The sequence below is a fragment of the Heloderma suspectum genome, chromosome 1 (genome assembly GCF_057233095.1).
Source record: "Heloderma suspectum isolate Gila_16-S chromosome 1, 16-S_ref, whole genome shotgun sequence".
NCBI lineage: Eukaryota > Metazoa > Chordata > Lepidosauria > Squamata > Helodermatidae > Heloderma > Heloderma suspectum.
The window spans coordinates 383,469,614-383,489,310 of NC_139458.1; the positions used below are offsets into that span (position 1 = coordinate 383,469,614).

A 19,697-nucleotide genomic window follows, 5' to 3' on the forward strand; every position below is an offset into this window, starting at 1 on the left:
AGAAGATCAAACCAGTCCATACTCCAGGAAATCAAGCCAGACTGCTCACTTAAGGGAAAGATATTAAAGGCAAAACTGAAGTACTTTGGCCACATCATGAGAAGACAGGATACCCTGGAGAAGATGCTGATGCTAGGGAAAGTGGAAGGCAAAAGGAAGAGGGGCTGACCAAGGGCAAGATGGATGGATGATATTCTGGAGGTGATGGACTTGACCTTGGGGGAGCTGGGGGTGGCGACAGCCGACAGGAAGCTCTGGCATGGGCTGGTCCATGAAGTCACGAAGAGTCGGAAGCGACTGACCAAATAAACAACAGCAACAAAGTAGTTGGGCATTCTATATACATTGAAGGAACATGAGAATAGGGCAACCTATCTCAACCTGGTGCCTTCCAGATGACTGGAACTCCAGCCATTGACCATGCTGGCTGGGAATGATGAGAGTTGCAGCACAACACATCTGGAGGGCACCAGGTTGGGGCAGGCTGGAATAGGGCATAAGTTTCAGTCTTAAATAATTACTATTCATTGTTGGCTACTCTTTGCCTATTTCAGGAAGGACCTATGGTTCCAAATACACCACCTCAAGAAGCTAGTAATAGATTACAGATATTCCAGGTAAGAATTTTTTAGATGTTAAATTGTCAGCGGCATGGTACCTGGGTAGGTCTCTTAATGCTTGATTCGGCAGCAGTTTTGGTTTTTAACTCTGCTGAACATGACTTCTGACATCATGGGTGAGCACCTTGTTCAGTATTGAATAGCACAGTAAGGTATTTTCCCTTCATATATTCAGAGTTGTCTTTGAAACTGTAAAGATTAAGAATGTACTTTTTAAATTAAAGGGGGAATTCTTTTATGGGGTCCATGTGAAGCCTGGAGTATTACAAGTTGCCCACACTGAAGCAGGGGAAGAGAAAACAGCTTTTATGTGACTTGATTTGCTTCATTATTCTGGCTAGCTATACACCAAATGGTTGTTTCTTGACTTTAAGTATTGCATCAAATCTGAGATTTAATCCCTGAACATTTTTATCATTATGATAACCTTGAGGCCAAACTTTATATGGCTCCATGAGAGCTGCTTGTCTGTCCCAAATCTTGCATAGCTATTTAACTATGTGAAATATGAAAGAAGAGTTCATCAGGCAATACAGGATAACTGGAATGATAGTGTTACCCTACTACCAGAACCAATTTTGGTGTGGTTTTATCCCCAGATGTCAATGCAATGTGCAGCCACCCCTTTCCATGCACATGTAAATTCAGGCATAGTTTGATCCAATAGATTCACTGATCCTTTTCATACCCATTCTCCATGTATTATAGATTGAATCCAGTGGTGCCCTTCTTTTTCAGGAGAGACTTTGATCCAACAGGGGCCTTCACCAACAGATTAGAAGGGAGGCAGTTTTCACTGATTTCCCTGTTACTGCATGTCCCCATCCATTTGTGTAGTGTCCATGTGTACAAGAGGAACATGTGTTTTTTGGTTCTGACTATGAGTCATGGCAAGCCAAGGGGAGCTTCCACTTAGACCAGGGGGAATTAGCAATCAGACAATGGACTAGAGTTTAGAATCAGTAATCAATATTACAGAACAACAAAAACCAGTTAATATGAATTAATATGTGAGACTGTTAGGGAAATTAAAGGTTGATTACACAAGCAGCACTCAGCTTAGACCAGCAATTATTGAGTTAATTTATGAGATGAGATAGTGAGATGGAGAGCCTAATGCCATATAGAGAGGGGATGGCAGTAGGCATTGCCAAGCTGTACATTTCCTGTGGATCCCTAACTAAAATGAATGAAAAATAATCAGAATAGAGAAGGGAAATCACTGGGGGAAGGATAAAAGAAGGGGTGGAGCTAATTTGGAAGGGCTGGAACAGGCTGGATGTCCTTAAAGTTGGCCTTCTCAAAACTGGATATAGATGGAACATGAAGTTCTCATTGTAGGTTCTCCTTATAGGGTTATTACCTGTGAGAAGATGTTTCCCAAGATCAAAGAGGAGAAGGGTACCTTTAGTGCTAGTGAGATTGTCTTTTCCCCTTGATGGATGATGAGTATAAGGCATGGGTAGTGTACAAAATGGGGTTCCATGTGCACATTTTGGGTGGAGGTTTCTCACTTTATTGGGTGCTAATTTGTCTGCCTGTAGTGGCAGGGCTTCAGGTACAGTGCATTCTCTTGCCAGGGCTCTGGGTTGGCCAGTTCTGGATGTGCCCTCGTCAAGGGCTCCTTGGAGGGCTCTCTCAGTCTAATCCAGTAGCCAAGTCCAGACACAGACAAAGGGATTCTTTTCAAAGCTTTATTCTTCTTTTACAACTTAACAGCTCTACAGGTAGCAACTAGATCTGAGCAGCAGCATCCCTATGCCCTAAGTTAGTCCCCGTTTGAAAGGCAGTTACTGGCAGACCCCTGAATATAAGGACTAGGGAGAATCCCTCCCCTTTTCCCTTGGGTCCTCTGGGCGCAACCGTTCTTTGAGCGCCAACCAGGCGCTACGCCTCCTTTCCACGCTCTCCATTTGGCGCCGCTCTCTGCGTCTGCGCCGCGCATCCAACCAGTCTGGGTCACTCCCTGGACTGCTTTCTAATCTAGGAATGTTGGTGGGAGGAATCTCTGTCAGCTGCGGGCCCTGGGAAAAAGGGGCGCGCTCTTCTCCCAGGAGCGACTGCTCTTCCTCCGAATCAGAACTACTCTGGGATTCTATGGGCTCAGTGTCCACCCTGACAGCCCTGAATGGCTTGATTAGGTTTGAGACGAGGTTATAAGAAAGGCATTTGCATTTTCTGGAGGTCTAATGCTGCTTTGCATACCTGGCGAGGGTCCTGCCTACTGATTAATGGTGCTAGAGATCAGGAACTGCAAACTGCAACTTTCTTGTCCTTACTTTCTATAAGACTCTGCTTGGTTAGCCTCCATGGACAAAATGGTGATCTGGAGTCAAGATGCCAAGGTCATACTTAAAAAGACAGTGAGGCTGAGCTCATTGGTAACACACCCTTCCCCTGCAGTCCCCCCCCCCCCAATCTGCTCCAGAGGTTTGGGGAACCCCTGAGAACACCATGGGAGGCTGGCAGGTAGAGGAGGTGAAAATTACCTCCCTTCCACTTTCACTAGTAGAGGCCAATGCTAGATCTAAGACTCTTCCATGAATGGAGGGACTCCTTCCATTTGTGGAATGGCACCATTGGCTGCAACTCTATGTCAGGAGAGTTCATATTCCCTCATTTTTCAATAGCTTCATATATATGATGGTATTGTTGGTACAGTGTAGCTTCTGTTATGCAAATATCAACATTAAAAGACCTAAGTTGCCTGGGGCCAGGCTATCCTATGGTCAGCTTTCTCCATTCTGACCCTGCCCACACTCTTCTGGCTTATCAGCTGAGGTGTGACCTGCATCCCACCTACCCCCAACCTTGTTCTCAGAGGTTTGGTGGAAGGGAGGTTATAGGGACAGGGCTTCAGAACTCCCTCCCAGGCCCCCTCATTCCTGTCCTTCCAGCATTATGTTAAGACAGTATGTGAAGACATGTCTTTTGAGGTGAAAGGTTAGTGCTTTGTTGCTGTATGTACTTCTGCTTTTTTCCTGCTGTTTTTGCTGTATTTTTATTATTGCTTTATTGCACTTAATTGTTTTCTTTTAAGTTGTGAGCTGCTTTGGAGGTTATATTTTTTAAAAGAAAAGTGAGCTAGAAATATTTTGAAATAAAATAACTTGCAACACTGAAGTGATTACAGGAAACATTTATGGTAAGAAAAATTCACATGGACTCGCTCTCCAGATTAATCTAGGAAGTGCTGTTACCCATGTCTTGTGTCTACACATGTTTAGACAGAGAAAATACACATGTAGCATTTAGACTGAACTGGCAGTGATTGAGTTAAAAAGATACTGAAGGTAGGTACCTGGACAGGTTGGGCTAGAGTGAGGAGCAAGCAGGAAGTATTGAAGTCTGGAGAGAGAAGCTAGTGCTGAATATGAAAGCAGGAGAGGAAAGCAAGCCAGATAGACAAGATAGAAGCTGAATTGGTTTGAGAAATGGAATCAAAATGTAAATAGCCCCTCTCCCGTGGTGGCACAGGAAATGTCTGGATTAGGTAAGGAGGGTAAGGCTAAAATATTTCCTGTCCCAAGATGAAAGGCATGTGTGTATACTTTCTTTGCCCTAGTGGTCTACAGTAAGCTAAGATTCCTGCATGATCATCTGTCTCCTTCTAAACCGAGGGTGGGCAACTTGTGACCCTCCAGATGTTTTGGCTGGCAACTCCTATCATCCCTCACCATTGGCCAGAGCTTATGGGAGTTGTAGGCTAAAACATTTGGAGTGCTAGAAATTGTCCACGCCTGTGCTAATTGATTAGTTATTGACTACAGCACTTCCTTTTCCAGTAGCAAATTGTCTATAAACAAGAGACTAGGATCAGGGAGCGTGAGCACTGCCAAGCCTTTAGGCTCTCCTTGAGCCTCTCCACAATCTAGTACGAAAACAGAGCACAGATAGAAAAGGAAAGGGGAAAAAAAGCTAAGAGCTCAGGTTTTGGAAAAGGAGATCATCCCAAGGAGAGGAAAAAATGTATTTATTTATTTCATTTCTATATCGCCCGATGTAAACCGCCCAGAGAGGTTCATAACAACTAAAAAAAAAAAGGGATGGAGAACGTGGTCAAATTTTCCCACCAGGAATGGTGGATACAATAATGTGTGGGGTGTGAATAGGTGTTTGGTGCTTCTTTTAGGTGTAAATCTAAACCTTGATGGGTGGTGGAACACTCATTGTATTTTTCTTTTGTGAGATTAATTACAGTACTTCCTGTACAATTTTCTTTTCTTCTCAAGTTTCTGATAACCAATTCAATAGGTATAGAATTAGGCTTGATTAGATGGCTAGATAGCATCACCGATGCAATGAATATGAACTTGAGCACACTCCGGGAGAGAGCGGAGGACAGGAAAGCCTGGCGTGCTATGGTCCATGGGGTCACGAAGAGTCGGACACGACTGAATGACTGAACAACATTAGAATGGGAGGAAGGCTTGGTGCAGTGATCTGTGATTTCCAGAGGTGCCAAGGTAGTTTGGTGGCCAAAGGGATTTTCACCTTAATTCATGTTGCTAGAGGTCATGGTGGGAACTTTGCATTGTGAAATGCTCTTATGCAACTGCTTCCAATCACATCCAGACAGTAGAGAATCTGACTTTAGGAGACAAACTCACAAAATGGCACAGAAACTTGCTCTTGGCAACAGTGCCTATGTGCTAGTTAGCATACATTGCACATCATGAGAATAAGGCAACCAGAATTATGATGTTGATTCTGATCCAGTCCTCGGACCTCTCATGTGAGAATGAAACCCAGGGATTTGTCTTTGATGTGTTTGAATGAATGGGGGGGGGTGCACGTGCATGTGTATGAGAAAGAGAGAGTGGGGTGGCTCCACCCACATTTTGCTTTGGCCCCTCCCACCACTGGCATGCAGCCTCTTGGAGGTTAGCCATGAGTGAATGCAACTCTTGGACTGAAAAGGGTTCCCCATCCATGATTTAAGCCCTCTATTAATTTCTTCACTTTTATTTATTAGGCCAATTTTGATGAGCTCTGGAGGAAATTTGTCACTTATTCATCTGGTGAGCAGCTATTTGGATTGCCTGTCACGGACTATGAAGTTTTACATAAAATCAGGTAACTGTGGAAAATTGTTCTGCCTGCCAGAATAAGTTAAGCATTGTAGAAAGCCTTTAATGATAGAGGAAACTGCAGGGAAAAGACATTTGTACAGAATTGTAAGTTAGCTACTTATGTAACTATACTGGATACATTATATAGTCATCACAAATAGCTTCCTTCAAAAACTTGCTGGAATGAGGAGAAGCACAGGGGGATGAAAAACAGAGAGGCAGCTCTGTGGTGGACCTTGCACATGAAGTCTGCAGAATCAAAAGGAAGTGGTGGAGAGACAAGGGAAAAGGGTGTCAAAAGATGCAGGGTTGAAAATGGGCTGTAAAGAGCCCATAACTGGAATGCCATCTAGTGAAGTTAGGCTGCAAGGGCTGTTTGGAAGACCGAGACAAGTTTAAACACTTTGAAGTTAGGTTTTCTGTGGAAATGCGAATACCTTGTTTTTCATATCCACCATGAGTACCCCCTCTCCCCAATAAATAACACATTCATCTGGTTTTTCTTTACACAGCAGTGAAATTGTTTTAATTTCAAAAGTCATGTTCGTGCTGAAAATCTAGACAATACCAATTTATTTAATTGGATCGTTCTTTATATTTTTATAAACAGGTGTAACCTACTAGTCAATATACAAATTGTACAGAAGTGTGGGGCACTGGTTAAAGTGTTGGATAGAGCTTGAGCCAATCTTCATGGAAACGCATAGAGAAGCATTTTCAGCTTTTGTCCACTTTTTCCTGAAATCGGCTTTGGTCCGTCAGTGGCACATGAAGCAAGAAAAGCTGAGTTTGCACTGTGTAAAACCCAGCTTGTCTTACTTCTTGTGCCACCCATGGGCCAAAGCCGATTTCATCATGAAAAACTTCATCAACCCTGTGGGTGCTGCTCAGTGATTGAGAGAGTTGTTCCCCGCCCCTGCCAATGCTCCCCTGCTCAGGGAAGTCTACTGGAAGCCCTGAATTAAGCCCCTGTGGTTTACCTCTCACCTCTCATCCAGCATTGGGGTTAATCCTCATCCTGCATCCTTGAAAAAAAGCAAATGTCACTTCATACTTCCCAGTCCCAATCCTAAACATAATAGATACCCAGAGTAGTCTCACTGCCCTCTGTGACATTTAATTCCACGTAAACATCCACTGGGAAAGACAAGATCCAGCCAAACTTTATAAATCCCCTGCTTGAGACTGCAAGGGAGCTAGATTTACTTCTTACTGGGGAGCAAAACTTACTTCTGAGTAAACATGCACAGAAAGGGGGGGTTCACAGAGACTCTCTGAGACTTATTTCTTCCTGGGGGGGAGCGAAACTTACTTCATAGTAAACATGTCCAGGGCGCTTTTGGACGCAGGCTTCCTTTCCCACTTTTTTCTCCCCTTCACCAAACGGCTTTAGTTAGCCTTTTTCATTCATAAATACTAGCCTTTGATTAAGTCATTCACAGTCACATCCCTGGTTCCTTCATTCACAGGCCCGCAATGGTGGTATTTCGCCCCTTTAAGAGATAACATTAACCTTCTTCATCCAGAAATACTAGCCAATTTCCCCTATTGTGTGTATAATTTCCTGCTTATGTGTGGGGAGGAGGAAGAAACAAGAATTTGGGGCAGGGGAAGCAGAGGCAGTGGCAGCAGCAATAGCTGCCCTGCTAAGCGCTAGCAGAGTACTAATAATGATAATAACAACAGACACAGCTTTGGCACCGCCCCTAAGCCGCAGTGAAGTAAGGCTCAGTTCTCCCATCCCTACTTCCAAGTAAGCATGATTACCCAGTGCTCAATGTAGGGGTGCACGAAAGTCACTTACCTGGTCTCGCAGGTTTTCGCGGTGGGGGGGAGGCGCTTCGCTGCTCCCCCCGCGAAGTTCAGGCCGGGGGGGGAGGCTTCTCGCCTCGCCCGGCTGAAATTCAGGCTGGGGGGGAGGCTTCCCGCCTCGCCCGGCCGAAATTCAGGCCGGGGAGGAGGCGCCTTGCCTCGCCCGGCCACGAAATTAAAAGTTAAAAAAAAAACCGCCCCCGTGATAGGCTACGTGACGATTAACATAGCCTATCACGGCTAGATCTGCAAAGTCAGCCGTGATAGGCTACGTAAATCGTCACGTAGCCTATCATGGGTGACTTAAAAAAAAAAAAATAAGCGCGTACGCAAATGGCAGCCCCCATAGGGAGCCGCCATTCGCATTCCTTATTTGGTCGCTGTAGTCTACGTAAATCTTTACGTAGACTACGGCGAAAATAAGGGTAACGCAAATAGCGTTGCCCTTATTTTCGCCGTAGTCTACGTAAAGATTTACGTAGACTACAGTGACCAAATAAGGAACGGGAATGGCGGCTCCCTATGGGGGCCGCCATTATCCGTACGCGCTTTTTTTTTTAAGTCACCCGTGATAGGCTACGTGACGATTGACGTAGCCTATCATGGCTGACTTTGCAAATCTAGCCGTGATAGGCTACGTTAATCGTCACGTAGCCTATCACGGGGGCGTTTTTTTTTTCTTTTATTGGAATGGCGGCGGCAGCCGTTCAAAAGACCGGCTGCCGCTCCCGCCCCGGACGAAGACCCAACGAACCGCCAGCCGGACCCGCCGCCGGGAGGGACATTCGCCAAAGGTAAGTCCCGTCCCGGGGGGGGGGGTGCGGGGTGTGTGTGGAGAATTTCTCCCCGAAACTTGTTCGGGGGGCTGAACACGTTGGCGCTCGGCCCCCCGAAGTTTCGGGGAGAAATTCTCCGCCATCCCTAGCTCAATGATTGAATATTTAAAGGGAGAGGCAGCGATTGAGGAGTTTTAAGAAAAATGGCTGGCGAAGGAATTCTCCCAACCCCTCTGCTCCTGTAGGCAAAGTGCAATTGAAGGCAATGAGTTACTTCCTGGTAGGCCTCTGCTCTCCCCATGTGACTTTTTCTTCCACCAATCAGCACCACTTCCACCAACCTGCTGAGGCCACACAGACTGCCAAATTTCACGGAAGCCACTGTGACAGGAAAAAAAAATCACAAAATGAGTACGAAAAAAATGGATTTAGGGCAAGAAACACTGCGCTACCTATGTGTGTCATCTGACATGATTGACTTGGGGGTGGAGTAGAACTGGAGTAAAAGCCTCATGTAGATGCCCCCCTTGACTTCCAATAGCTTCCAGAGAAAATATAAAGAAATTTAGTTCTTTGCCCCATGATATTTCATTTCAGAATAAATCAGCCATGCTTTAATAAACATGTTATAGTAAGTGAACAGAAGTATGCCAATGGATGTAATGAACAATGCCACTCTTTTCTCGCAGGAAGGAGCTAAGTTTGCTTCAAAAATTGTATGGCTTGTATGATACTGTGATGAACAACATAAGTGGATATTATGAAATTCTCTGGGGTGATGTAGACATTGAAAAAATTAATGCTGAACTTCTGGAGTTTCAGAACAGGTGAGCTTGCAGATATAGCCAAACTTTTAACAGCTAAACACCCACATTCTAGATTATTCCATACCATCTACCATGCTATATACATTTTATCTCAAAGTATATGATGGGCTTTAGTGAGGCTTCTCTCAATATCAGACTTTTCATTGCTTAAGATTGGCAGGAACAGCACTTTCTCATTTAGAAGCAACATCAGCAGGTAGACGTATCAGAGCCTTCTAAGCTGTAGCCCAGTTTTGTGGAACTTGCTACCTAAATCTGCTTGATCCCAAGCATGCAATCCTTTAGGGTGCAATGCACAAGGATGTCATTTTTAGGAAGGCCTTTAGGGAATTTCAAAAGGAATTTTACAATGAGATTATAATTTTGTTTCTGTTGAGATCTTTGGACATTTGGTTTAAAACAGTAAACGTGTTTCATTTTTTTTTTTCTGTGAAAGGTGCCGCAAACTACCTAAAGGGCTTAAAGACTGGCAAGCATTTTTAGATCTGAAAAAAAGAATAGACGATTTCAGTGAGTCTTGCCCACTGTTAGAAATGATGACCAATAAAGCAATGAAACTGAGACACTGGAACCGCATTTCTGAAACAACTGGGCATCCATTTGATGTGGAATCGGATTCCTTTTGCCTTCGGAATATCATGGAAGCACCGCTTCTCAAGCACAAGGATGATATAGAGGTAGCCCACCATATTGTTGCATTTTATATTTAAAGAGAATGTCTGGCTAAGGTGCAGGTTGAGAGTCAGTGAGCATGGCCTAGTCAAGATCAATGAAAGTCTTTTTTTGCATGGGAGCAACAGTACTTGTGTTAGTGCAGGAAAGAGGTGTACACCCAAACAAACAAAAACAGTACCGCAGGGCTCAGTCCTGGGCCTAGTGCTCTTCAACATTTTTATTAATGACTTGGAGGAGGAGGTGCAGGGAATGCTGATCAGATTTGCAGATTACACAAAATTGGGCAGGATAGCTAATACCCTGGAAGACAAAATCAAAATTCAAAGTGATCTTGATCGGCTGGGGCACTGGGCAGAAAACAACAGAATGACATTTAATAGGGATAAATGCCAAGTTCTGCACCTAGGAAAAAGAAACCAAATGCACAGTTACAAGATGGGGGATACGTGGCTCAACAACACTACAAGCGAGAAGGATCTTGGAATTATTGTAAATCACAAGCTGAATCACAGTGTGATGTGGCTGCAAAAAAGGCAAATGCTATTTTGGGCTGCATTAACAGAAGTCTACCTTCCAAATCACATGAAGTACTAGTTCCCCTCTACTCAGCACTGGTAAGGCCTCATCTGGAGTACTGTGTCCAGTAAGAAGGATGCAGACAAACTGGAGAGCGTTCAGAGGAAGGCAGCGAAGATGATCGGCAGACTGGAAACAAAGCCCTATGAAGAGAGACTGAAAGAACTGGGCATGTTTAGCCTTGAGAAGAGAAGACTGAGGGGAGATATGATAGCGCTCTTCAAGTACTGGAAAGGTTGTCACAGAGAGGAAGGCCAGGATCTCTTCTAAGTCATCCCAGAGTGCAGGTCACTCGGAATAATGGGCTCAAGTTACATGAAGCCAGATGCTGGCTGAACATCAGGAAAACTTCCTGACTTTTAGAGCAATACAACAATGGAACCAATGACCTAGGGAGGTAGGTCACAGTGACAGAATGCCACAGTGGAAGCATTCAAGATGAGGCTGGACAGCCATCTTTCAGGGATGCTTTGACTTGGATTCCTGCATTGAGCAGGGGGTTGGACTCGATGGTCTTATAGGCCCCTTCCCTTATAGGCCCCTACTATTCTATGATTCTATGGGCTCCTTCACACGGAGCTTTTATCCTTCTATTGAGTTTGCTCAATCACTGAAGTTTGCAGCCTCTTTAGATGACTCCGTTATCCTCCAAGGCATCTCCTGCACTAAATGCCCTTTGTTCTGTTTTTAAATAGATGGCAGATAATGAGCTATCAAGTTACCCTGTTGTGTTCCTCTTGAGTTCCCTCCCTGAAAAGAGGAAAAGCAGCAAGAAGAGGAGCAAGATCAGTGAAAGATATGGAAGACTCAGATATGGGGAGAAGGAGGTGGAAAGGGGATGGGGGAAAGGAAGCACATGAAAAAGGGATTCGTTGTGATCCTGCATTTAAAATGGAAGCAGAAAACACTGTTTTGGATGCAGGATTTTAGGGTGGTGTAGAGATGCTCTGTGATTCTAAGTGCAAGTAAGGCATTTTTACTGAGTCCTCGTGTTGTTGATATCCTGAGTCAAATCCATTGTGTGCGAGCACTCAAGCTTTGAGCACTTTGCAGTACCATCCTATACATGTTTACTTGGAAGTAAATCCAACTGTGTCTAATGGAGAAAAATTCACAGTATTTGTTGCAGCCCAGAAGTTCTATCTACACAGTTAAGGGTTACTTTGGGCTCATCTAGATGTGCTTCCAAACATCAGGTACATTAAGACGCTGAACTGCAGACCGGAAGGTCGGCAGGACAGCAGTTCGAGACCCGAGTGCCACGTGATGGAGTGAGCTCCCGTCTTCAGTCCCAGCTCCTGCCAACCTAGCAGTTCGAAAGCAAGAAATTGCAAGTAGATAAATAGGAACCGCCTCGGCGGGAAAGGTAACAGCGTTCCATGCACCTCGGTGTTCAGTCATGCCGGCCACATGACCATGGAAGCGTCTTTGGACAGCGCTGGCTCTTCGGCTTAGAAACGGGGATGAGCACCGCACCCTAGAGTCGGACATGACTGGTTGGGGACACCTTTACCTTTTTATGTATATGCTTATTTCCTTTGTTGGGTTAATAAACTCTTCATGTCAGGAAGCTTTGGGAAGTGTTTGTGCAACAGTGACTGGAAAAAGCTTTCTAGACAATTTCAGGATATTGTATATGTTTGTGGAACAAGTGTATGATGAACTTTGATGCCTTGATCACGTATCTGTATGGCTTGATCACATATCTGAATGGCAGGTTGAAAGTAATAAAACTGCATGTCTGTGATGAGGCTGCTTAATTCAGCCTGGTCCTCATTATATTGGTATGCTTAGAAAATGAAGCTCACTAGTCACTTATACTTGTGGGTAATGAAAGCGAGGCAATTCTTCCTCTTTGCTGTGGGTCACTGGAACTACCTTTGAAATGGAGTGTCTGGATTCAGAAGTTCCTGAAAGGCATATGGAAGGAAAACATGTGCAAGAATCTGGACTTAGGAAGAACTAGTCTCACCGAAACAACTTTATTTTTATTTAAAGTATTTTCATCCCGCTCCGCAGCCAAAAGGTCTCCCAGAGTGGCTTATATACAATCAGTAAAACAAGACAATACCTTGTAACCCAAGACAATACAAGTCTGCAGGTTTACAATCTAAAAAGACACTGCACACAAGGGAAAGGGGAAGAGGAAAACATTAAGTAGTGTTTCAGCAAGGCTAATGGAATGGCCCTGCTTCCCCTCTCATCTCCCTCTGGTACCCCTCTCATCTCCCTCTGGTACAGCCTGCTGGAATGGCTGCTGATGGGGACAGTAAGGGACAAGGAGCCTTCATTTAGCCTATATTTTTGTCTGAAGCCAGTAGAGAGTGAAGGCAATACTTCCTGCCCTCATTCTACGATGTTATAAGTAAAAGATCGAATATGATACCCAGCAGCAGTGGGGAGTGTAATTGCCATTGCTGCCAGGATCACAAAAAGCGCCAGAAAAAAGGGGCAAAAAAGATAACCAAGAGGGAGACTTCAATGAAACTCCCCCAGCTCCCAGCCTATATTTTGAGCTGGAAATATTCTCTTAAGAATGATTGGCTTAGCTCTAGTTACGAGCAAGATCTTTTCTTTGCTTCTGTTGGCTCATGTATTATATGTCCATAGTTACTTTTTAAAAAATGCACTGCATTTTTCAAAGAAATGTTACATTTTCAACTGAATTGGTGCTGATAAGCCAGGTTTCAAATCCCTTAATGTCTGACATGAAAATGATAAGGTTAATAGCATTCGACACTATCTAAAAGATATACCAAATTGCACAAGGGATACATGGATTGTGTTTATTGTTATGAACCACCTTGGGACCATTTGGGGGTTGAAAGTCTGCATATAAATGTTTCTATAAATAAATGCGTGTATGTAGAGACAGACATTTAATAGCAGCCACCAACAGCACATGACATCTTTGCATTTAAAAACAACAACATTCAGCTGTCTCTACTTTGGTGTGCATGTATTTTGGGTGTTTGAAACATGCCCGCCAGCTAGGTACATTTTGAAAAGGCTTAATTTAATAGTTTTAATCTTTTAAGGATAGTTCTTCCTTTGCAGGACATTTGCATATCTGCTATTAAAGAGAAGGATATTGAAGCGAAGCTGGCTCAGGTAGTTGAAAGCTGGGCAAATCAGGTTTTGAGTTTTGGCGCATTCAAGGGAAGAGGAGAGCTACTCCTCAAGGGAACAGAATCTTCTGAAATTATTACACTGATGGAGGACAGCTTGATGATTCTGGGCTCTTTACTGAGTAACAGGTAGTTTTACGGAATTTGATGATTTTCTTTCATTAATACATGTTCTCTATTAAGGAATCTGTCCCTCATTCCCCAAACCCTTGTGCTCACAAAAATCTTCCAGCTAAGCAGACTGGCACTGTCAGCCTTGGTTATGCTGATCACTTGTTTAGGAATTGAGGAGAGGGAGGCTGGGTTCGGTCTCTCCGTCCTCCCAAGCAGATGCTCAGCACCTTCAAAGCTGGCAGAGATGCCTATATGTTCATCAGGGGCATGTGCAACCCTAATCCAGCAAGGGCACTGTAAGTGCAGTCATGGTGGCTGTGTGGCCTTTTTTACCCCGCACGGTACCTTTTGTACAATGGACCACATCCAGGAAGGCCATCCTTGTACAGAAGTCTGCTCCTACGCATGACTTGCCCTTGCTGCGTTAGGGCAAATGAGTATCTTTGGACCGACACTGATGGCAGGGCTGCAAAGTGATCAGCTCCTCCATAGTCTGACTGGGTGTGGCATCTGTCTGACTTTCCCCTGCTCGTTCTGTGGTGGGAGATAAAACACTGCCGGGGGATGTGGGCAAGGAAAGAAGAAAGGATAAAGGACACTCTTGAGTGCTAGCCAGCCTGCAAGAAGCATGGAAGAGGCAGTCAATCGAGTGCAGATGGTGGGAGGACAGGGCACCTAGCCCCAGTGCTCCAGTTTGTCTTTGAAAGCACTTCCTCTTCCCTAAATAAGCCAAGACAACTGGCACAGGAGATCTGCAGCAGCCAGGTGAGATGAACATCTCCCTCTCAGCCATAACAACTGCAGGACAGGGGAAGCTCATGGTGCCTGACCAGCCATGGCATTGGGGCTGTGCTTTCTGAGGACACACAGGGTGTTCTCCTGCTCCACCCTCTCCACCCTAAGTGGTGACTAGAACGGTGGGAACTGGCTTGATGCAGATGTAATAGTACCTAGTTACCTAATCATGGTTAGCTGATTGGGAGAATCCGTTGAATGTGCACACTCTTCTTTCTCTCTTCCCCCCTTTCATGGAGGCATTCCCTCTTCGCTTAATTTTGGCTAGTGTTATGTCAGTGGCAATGTTAACACTGACTAGAGTTAATCTAAACCACAATTTGCAAATCTGCTTCTAACCAAGGTTTCACCCTGGTGGTTTGGGACTAACTAGAGTTAGTTATAACATCCATGCAGTTGTAAGGCTTAACCATAGTTAGCTCCAAAACCGAATGGCCGCAAAAGAGGGGGAGAGGGAGAGAGGGGGGAGGAGAACGGAGACATGGGCAGCTTTATGTGTAATATGAAAAATGTAGTTCTAGAACTTCTTGTTCTTATTTCTTGCCTCCTATTTTTAGATACAATGCACCATTTAAAAAAGATATTCAGAACTGGGTGTTCAAACTGAGCACCTCCAGTGATATAATTGAAGAATGGTTGATTGTACAAAACCTCTGGGTTTACCTTGAAGCTGTTTTTGTAGGCGGAGATATTGCCAAGCAGTTACCTCAGGTAAATCTATAATTGGTGGAATACGTAAACATTAATTTTAAAATGTAGCAAAGTACCAGTTAGACTTTGAAAAGACCTGTGATATTCATTCATGTATCCACTACAATTATTCTATTTAGGAGGCAAAACGTTTTCAAAATATTGATAAGTCGTGGATAAAAATAATGCAGCGAGCCCATGAAAATCCTAACGTAGTTAACTGCTGTGTCGGGGATGAGACTATGGGACAACTTTTACCGCATTTACATGAGCAGTTGGAAGTGTGCCAGAAGTCACTTACTGGGTACAAAGTTTACATACATTTTTTTCAAATGTAATACTTTCATTTAAGACAAAGTAATATTTTGTTATTTTAATTAACACTATCGGTTGTTTTTTAAATTGTTGGCTTAATTTCTAGTTGGGGGTTGGTTTAGTTTTAAGAGAAGAGTTTTAGGAATGGCTATTTGGGGGAGGTATGATGGTTTGGGAATTAATTTGTAGCATGTACATCTAACAGTAGATTTATGAATTTAGGCCTGTATATGTAAATTGGGTTATATTCTCTAGCTTTCTTTTTTCTTTTGATTTTAAATAATAGTAATAAATAAATAAATAAATAAACAAATAAATTTGCAAAGGCAGAAATACAGCCATATTTCTGTCTATAAAATAGTAGTCTTGCATATTTGTATAATTATTTCACTTCAGACAGCTAGTCAATTGCCAGGACTAAGTTATAGCTCAAAGTACAGATAATATTTGAAGGAAAAAAGAAGGAATATATTTCTAATAGTAGCAAATCTCCCCATAAATCTAGGCTTGCACACACCCATGCTTCATTTTTCCTACTTTTGATTTTCTTAGGAATGAGAAGACGGTGGATTTCACTGAGGGCTGACTTTAGTTTATATAGGGCTGTAGGCTGTAGCTGGGACATTAATTTTTTTTTAAAGCATGAAAAAAATTAAAACCAGTAACTCTCACATGTACTTGTGTCATGAAGGAGTCCCAACATAAATATTAATGCATGTGGAGAATCAAGATCACTTAACACTGATTTATCACCCTTTAAGTACTCTGTATGTACCATGCTCTGAAAAAGCTAAAGTAACATATTGTGTGAGGCAAGTGGGACAGAGCAGTTGTGGCCCAGTTGCTTTATAAATCCTTCTTCCATCACTGCTACCCCTTTTTGCCAGTGATGTGGGACAGGGTAGTGTCCAAAGCCCTTGGGATGCTGCACAAGTGGCGTGGTGTGCTATGTAGGAACTTCCCCACAGTCCTGGCTCATGAAGAGAAATGCTGGTTGCTACGTCACTGCATTGCCCAGCACTGGAACTGTGTTATGATTGCAGAGAGAGAGGATCCCCTTAAAACAGGGGTAGGGACCCTCAGGCCCATGGGACAAATCTGGGGCCCCAATACCACTTTGCCCCCATCGCCAATCATTTGGTGGTTTCCTGGCTTTTGTGTGTTTTCCCCCATTTTAAAAGGTTGAAATGCCTTTTCAAAAAGCTTAATTGTTGGTAGTAAGAGCTTTAAGTTAAATATGCTGTCATTTTGGCCCTGTCCTCTTTTGCCTTTGGTCCTACCCACCACTGGAAAGCGGCCCTGTTCAGCCAAGGTGTGCGGATGAAGGAAAAATCAAGGTTGCAGGTTGAGAGGCAGGTTGAGGTCAGAACCCAGGGAAAGCCAGAAGGGTGTCTGTGAAAGGAAACCTGGTGATACCAGGTTACCTGAGGAGAAGCTCGCTGAGCCAAAAATAGGACTCAGAGTAGGCAAGAGCTGGAAGTATGACCAGAGTCTATAAGCCGCACGTAGGGATGTATGAAAGTCACTTACCTTTCTGCGGATTCTGTTCATGGGGGGGGGGGGAGGCGATCCGGTCCTCCCCCCCAGAATCCTTGACGGCTGGCTGTGCTCCGCGGCGTCTCTGCGGAGCAGCTGGCCAGGCCAGGGCCGTCCGCAGCCAGATTTCCGGCCACGGTGGCTGCTGGGTAAAAAAAAAAAAATGGCAGCTATGGCCGCCGCCATTTGCGTTCCTTATTTTTTTCTGTCTTAGTCTACATAAATATTTACGTAGACTATTACAGCGAAAATAAAGGGGAATGCTATAAATATTTACGTAGACTAAGATGGCGAAAAATAAGGAATGCAAATGGCGGTGGCCGTAGCCGCCGCCATTTGCGTATGCGTTTTGTTTTTTACCGGGATGTGATAGGCTACGTAAGTCTTTACGTAGCCTATCACGTCTCTGTAAACAAACAAACAAACAAAACACGCCAGACTGCAAATGGCAGCGGCGGTGGCAGCCGGTCGGAAGACCAGCCGCCAGAGCCGCCGCCTGGAACATCCGTCCCAGGTAAGTCTCGTCCCGGGGGGGATCCGCGGGGGGGCAGGCTGTTCCGCCACAGATTTCGGGGGATTTGCATTCGGCCTCACTGAGATCCATGGCGGAATTCTCTGACATCCCTAGCCGCACGGCTGTAAGTTGTGCAGATAAAGGAAAGTTCATCTAAGGACAGGAAAGGGCAGAAGCCAGTTACAATGCAGAGGGGTGGTGCAAGAAGAAGAGCAGTAAAGAAACTTGGACCCAGGAGATTATTTGAGCCTAGCAGAAGAACAGCGGCTCTAGGAGTTGGGTGTCAGCTTCAGCTTGCAGAAGGCCCAGGCTGCTGAGTTTGCCCTCAGCTGGGGCTGAATATTTCCAGAATACTAACTGTTAGTCTATTGCAGCAAAACAACAACAGGTTTTGTGGCACCATAAAGGCTAAATTTGTAATCCTCTACCCACTTACCTGGGATTAACCCCATTGAACTCAGTGGGACTTATTTCTGAGTAGACATATATAGGATTGTACTCTAATAAAGTTATTATTGCATAAGCTTTTGTTGGCTGACAAGATGCCATCTTGCATTGACACTGGGAGCCTAGCATGCATTCCTGTGATTTGTTGCTGTGTGCTTCATTGAATAATGTCGCTCTCCCACACTGGAGGCCTTCAAGATGAGGCTGGACAGCCACCTGTCGGGGATGCTCTGACTTGGATTCCTGCAGTGAGCAGGGGGTCGGACTCGATGGTCTTGTAGGCCCCTTCCAACCCTACTATTCTATGATTCTATGAATTGGATTGATTCTGCAAAGGTTTAGTTGAAACTCCAATTTAAGTGTGTACAGGACTGCAGCCTTAGTTTGATAAAATGTGTATGATTTTAAAAAATGGGAAAATAAATGTTTTTCTTAAACAAATATCTTTTCTTATTAAAGGTATTTGGAAAAGAAGAGATTGCTGTTCCCAAGATTTTTTTTTATCTCTGACCCAGCTCTTCTGGAAATACTTGGACAAGCTAGTGATTCACACACTATTCAGGTACATAGGTGTGTGTGTGTGTGTGTGTGAGAGAGAGAGAGAGTAATTTCTTTTGCAAAATAACATCTACTAAATGAAGAACAAATCTGAACAAAGCAAAAATAAAACCATGCAACAAACTATTTTTCTCGACTATTAGAATTCAGCTTTAATTTTTTTTAAATGGAATACTTCTCAGTGATCCTGCAAAATGGGAACAGATTTTCCTCTCTCATTTTTTTTTAAAATTCAGAACCATCTATCCAAAGTTGTAAGATACTTGTTTTACATATGGAATGAGAACTATTGCAACGTTTGTCTTGGGGGGTTTTATATTTGGGCTTCAATCCTATACACACTTTTGAGAATAAGTCTCATTGACTTCGATGAACTCAATGGAATTTACTTCTCAGTAGACATGTAAAGGATGGCACTGTTAGTGTAGTGGAGGTGCCCCAGGTGGAGATGCCCCATCCACCCTGGAGACCCAGGTTACACCTGTTGAAAGCTCCACAGGCTGATTGGTGTGAGCTGGCCAGGTGTTGGAAGTGGCAGATGATCTACTATTTCTCTCCTATCCCCTTCTCTTAAGATTACTGTCTTAGTTGTTATCAGAGTGATTTAGGGTGCAGTCCTATTCAGACAGGTGGCCACCTATGAACTTGGAGGCGACCGCCTATCCAATGCAGGGCAGGACAAGCACAGAGGGGATCGTTCCCTCCTTGCTTCTCCTGACCTGCATTTTCGGCTAGACAGCCAATTGCAGCTGTCTAGCCGTGGGAGGGCAGAATGGGGGAGGAGGCTGCTGTACAACACATTGCATGTGTCATTCAGGCATTTCTGCCCTCCCCGCCCCAGAACGCCCCCTGGGAACGCCCCTTTTCAGCCGCTCCACACTCCTCTTGCGAGTGTGGAGCATGACAGAGGCAGCGCGGAGGTGGGCGGAGGTCGGTTCTCTGGGAACTGACCTTGGAGATCCCAACAGGATTTCTTCTCGATCATCCCAGACTGCAGGACACGGAATAATGGGCTCAAGTTACAGGAAGCCAGATTCCAGCTGAACATCAGGAAAATCTTCCTGACTGTTAGAGCAATACAACAATGGAACCAATTACCTGGGGGGGGGGGTAGTGGGCTCTCCCACCCTGGAGGTATTCAAGATGAGGCTGGACAGCCATCTATCGGGGATGCTTTGACTTAGAGTCCTGCATTGAGCTGGGGGTTGGACTCGATGGTCTTGTAGGCCCCTTCCAACCCTA

General features: G+C 44.4%; 1 protein-coding gene across 1 annotated transcript in view; it reads left to right on the forward strand.

The window, feature by feature from the left end:
* The window catches only part of DNAH8 (dynein axonemal heavy chain 8), a 197,386-nt gene that overhangs the window by 61,957 nt on the left and 115,732 nt on the right, over positions 1-19,697 (forward strand). The window contains exons 31-38 of the mRNA XM_084832480.1: positions 555-617; positions 5,596-5,696; positions 8,970-9,107; positions 9,544-9,784; positions 13,416-13,615; positions 14,953-15,106; positions 15,226-15,389; positions 18,357-18,459. Coding sequence (XP_084688606.1) covers positions 555-617; positions 5,596-5,696; positions 8,970-9,107; positions 9,544-9,784; positions 13,416-13,615; positions 14,953-15,106; positions 15,226-15,389; positions 18,357-18,459 — 1,164 coding nt within the window. The remainder of the gene's footprint in view (positions 1-554; positions 618-5,595; positions 5,697-8,969; positions 9,108-9,543; positions 9,785-13,415; positions 13,616-14,952; positions 15,107-15,225; positions 15,390-18,356; positions 18,460-19,697) is intronic.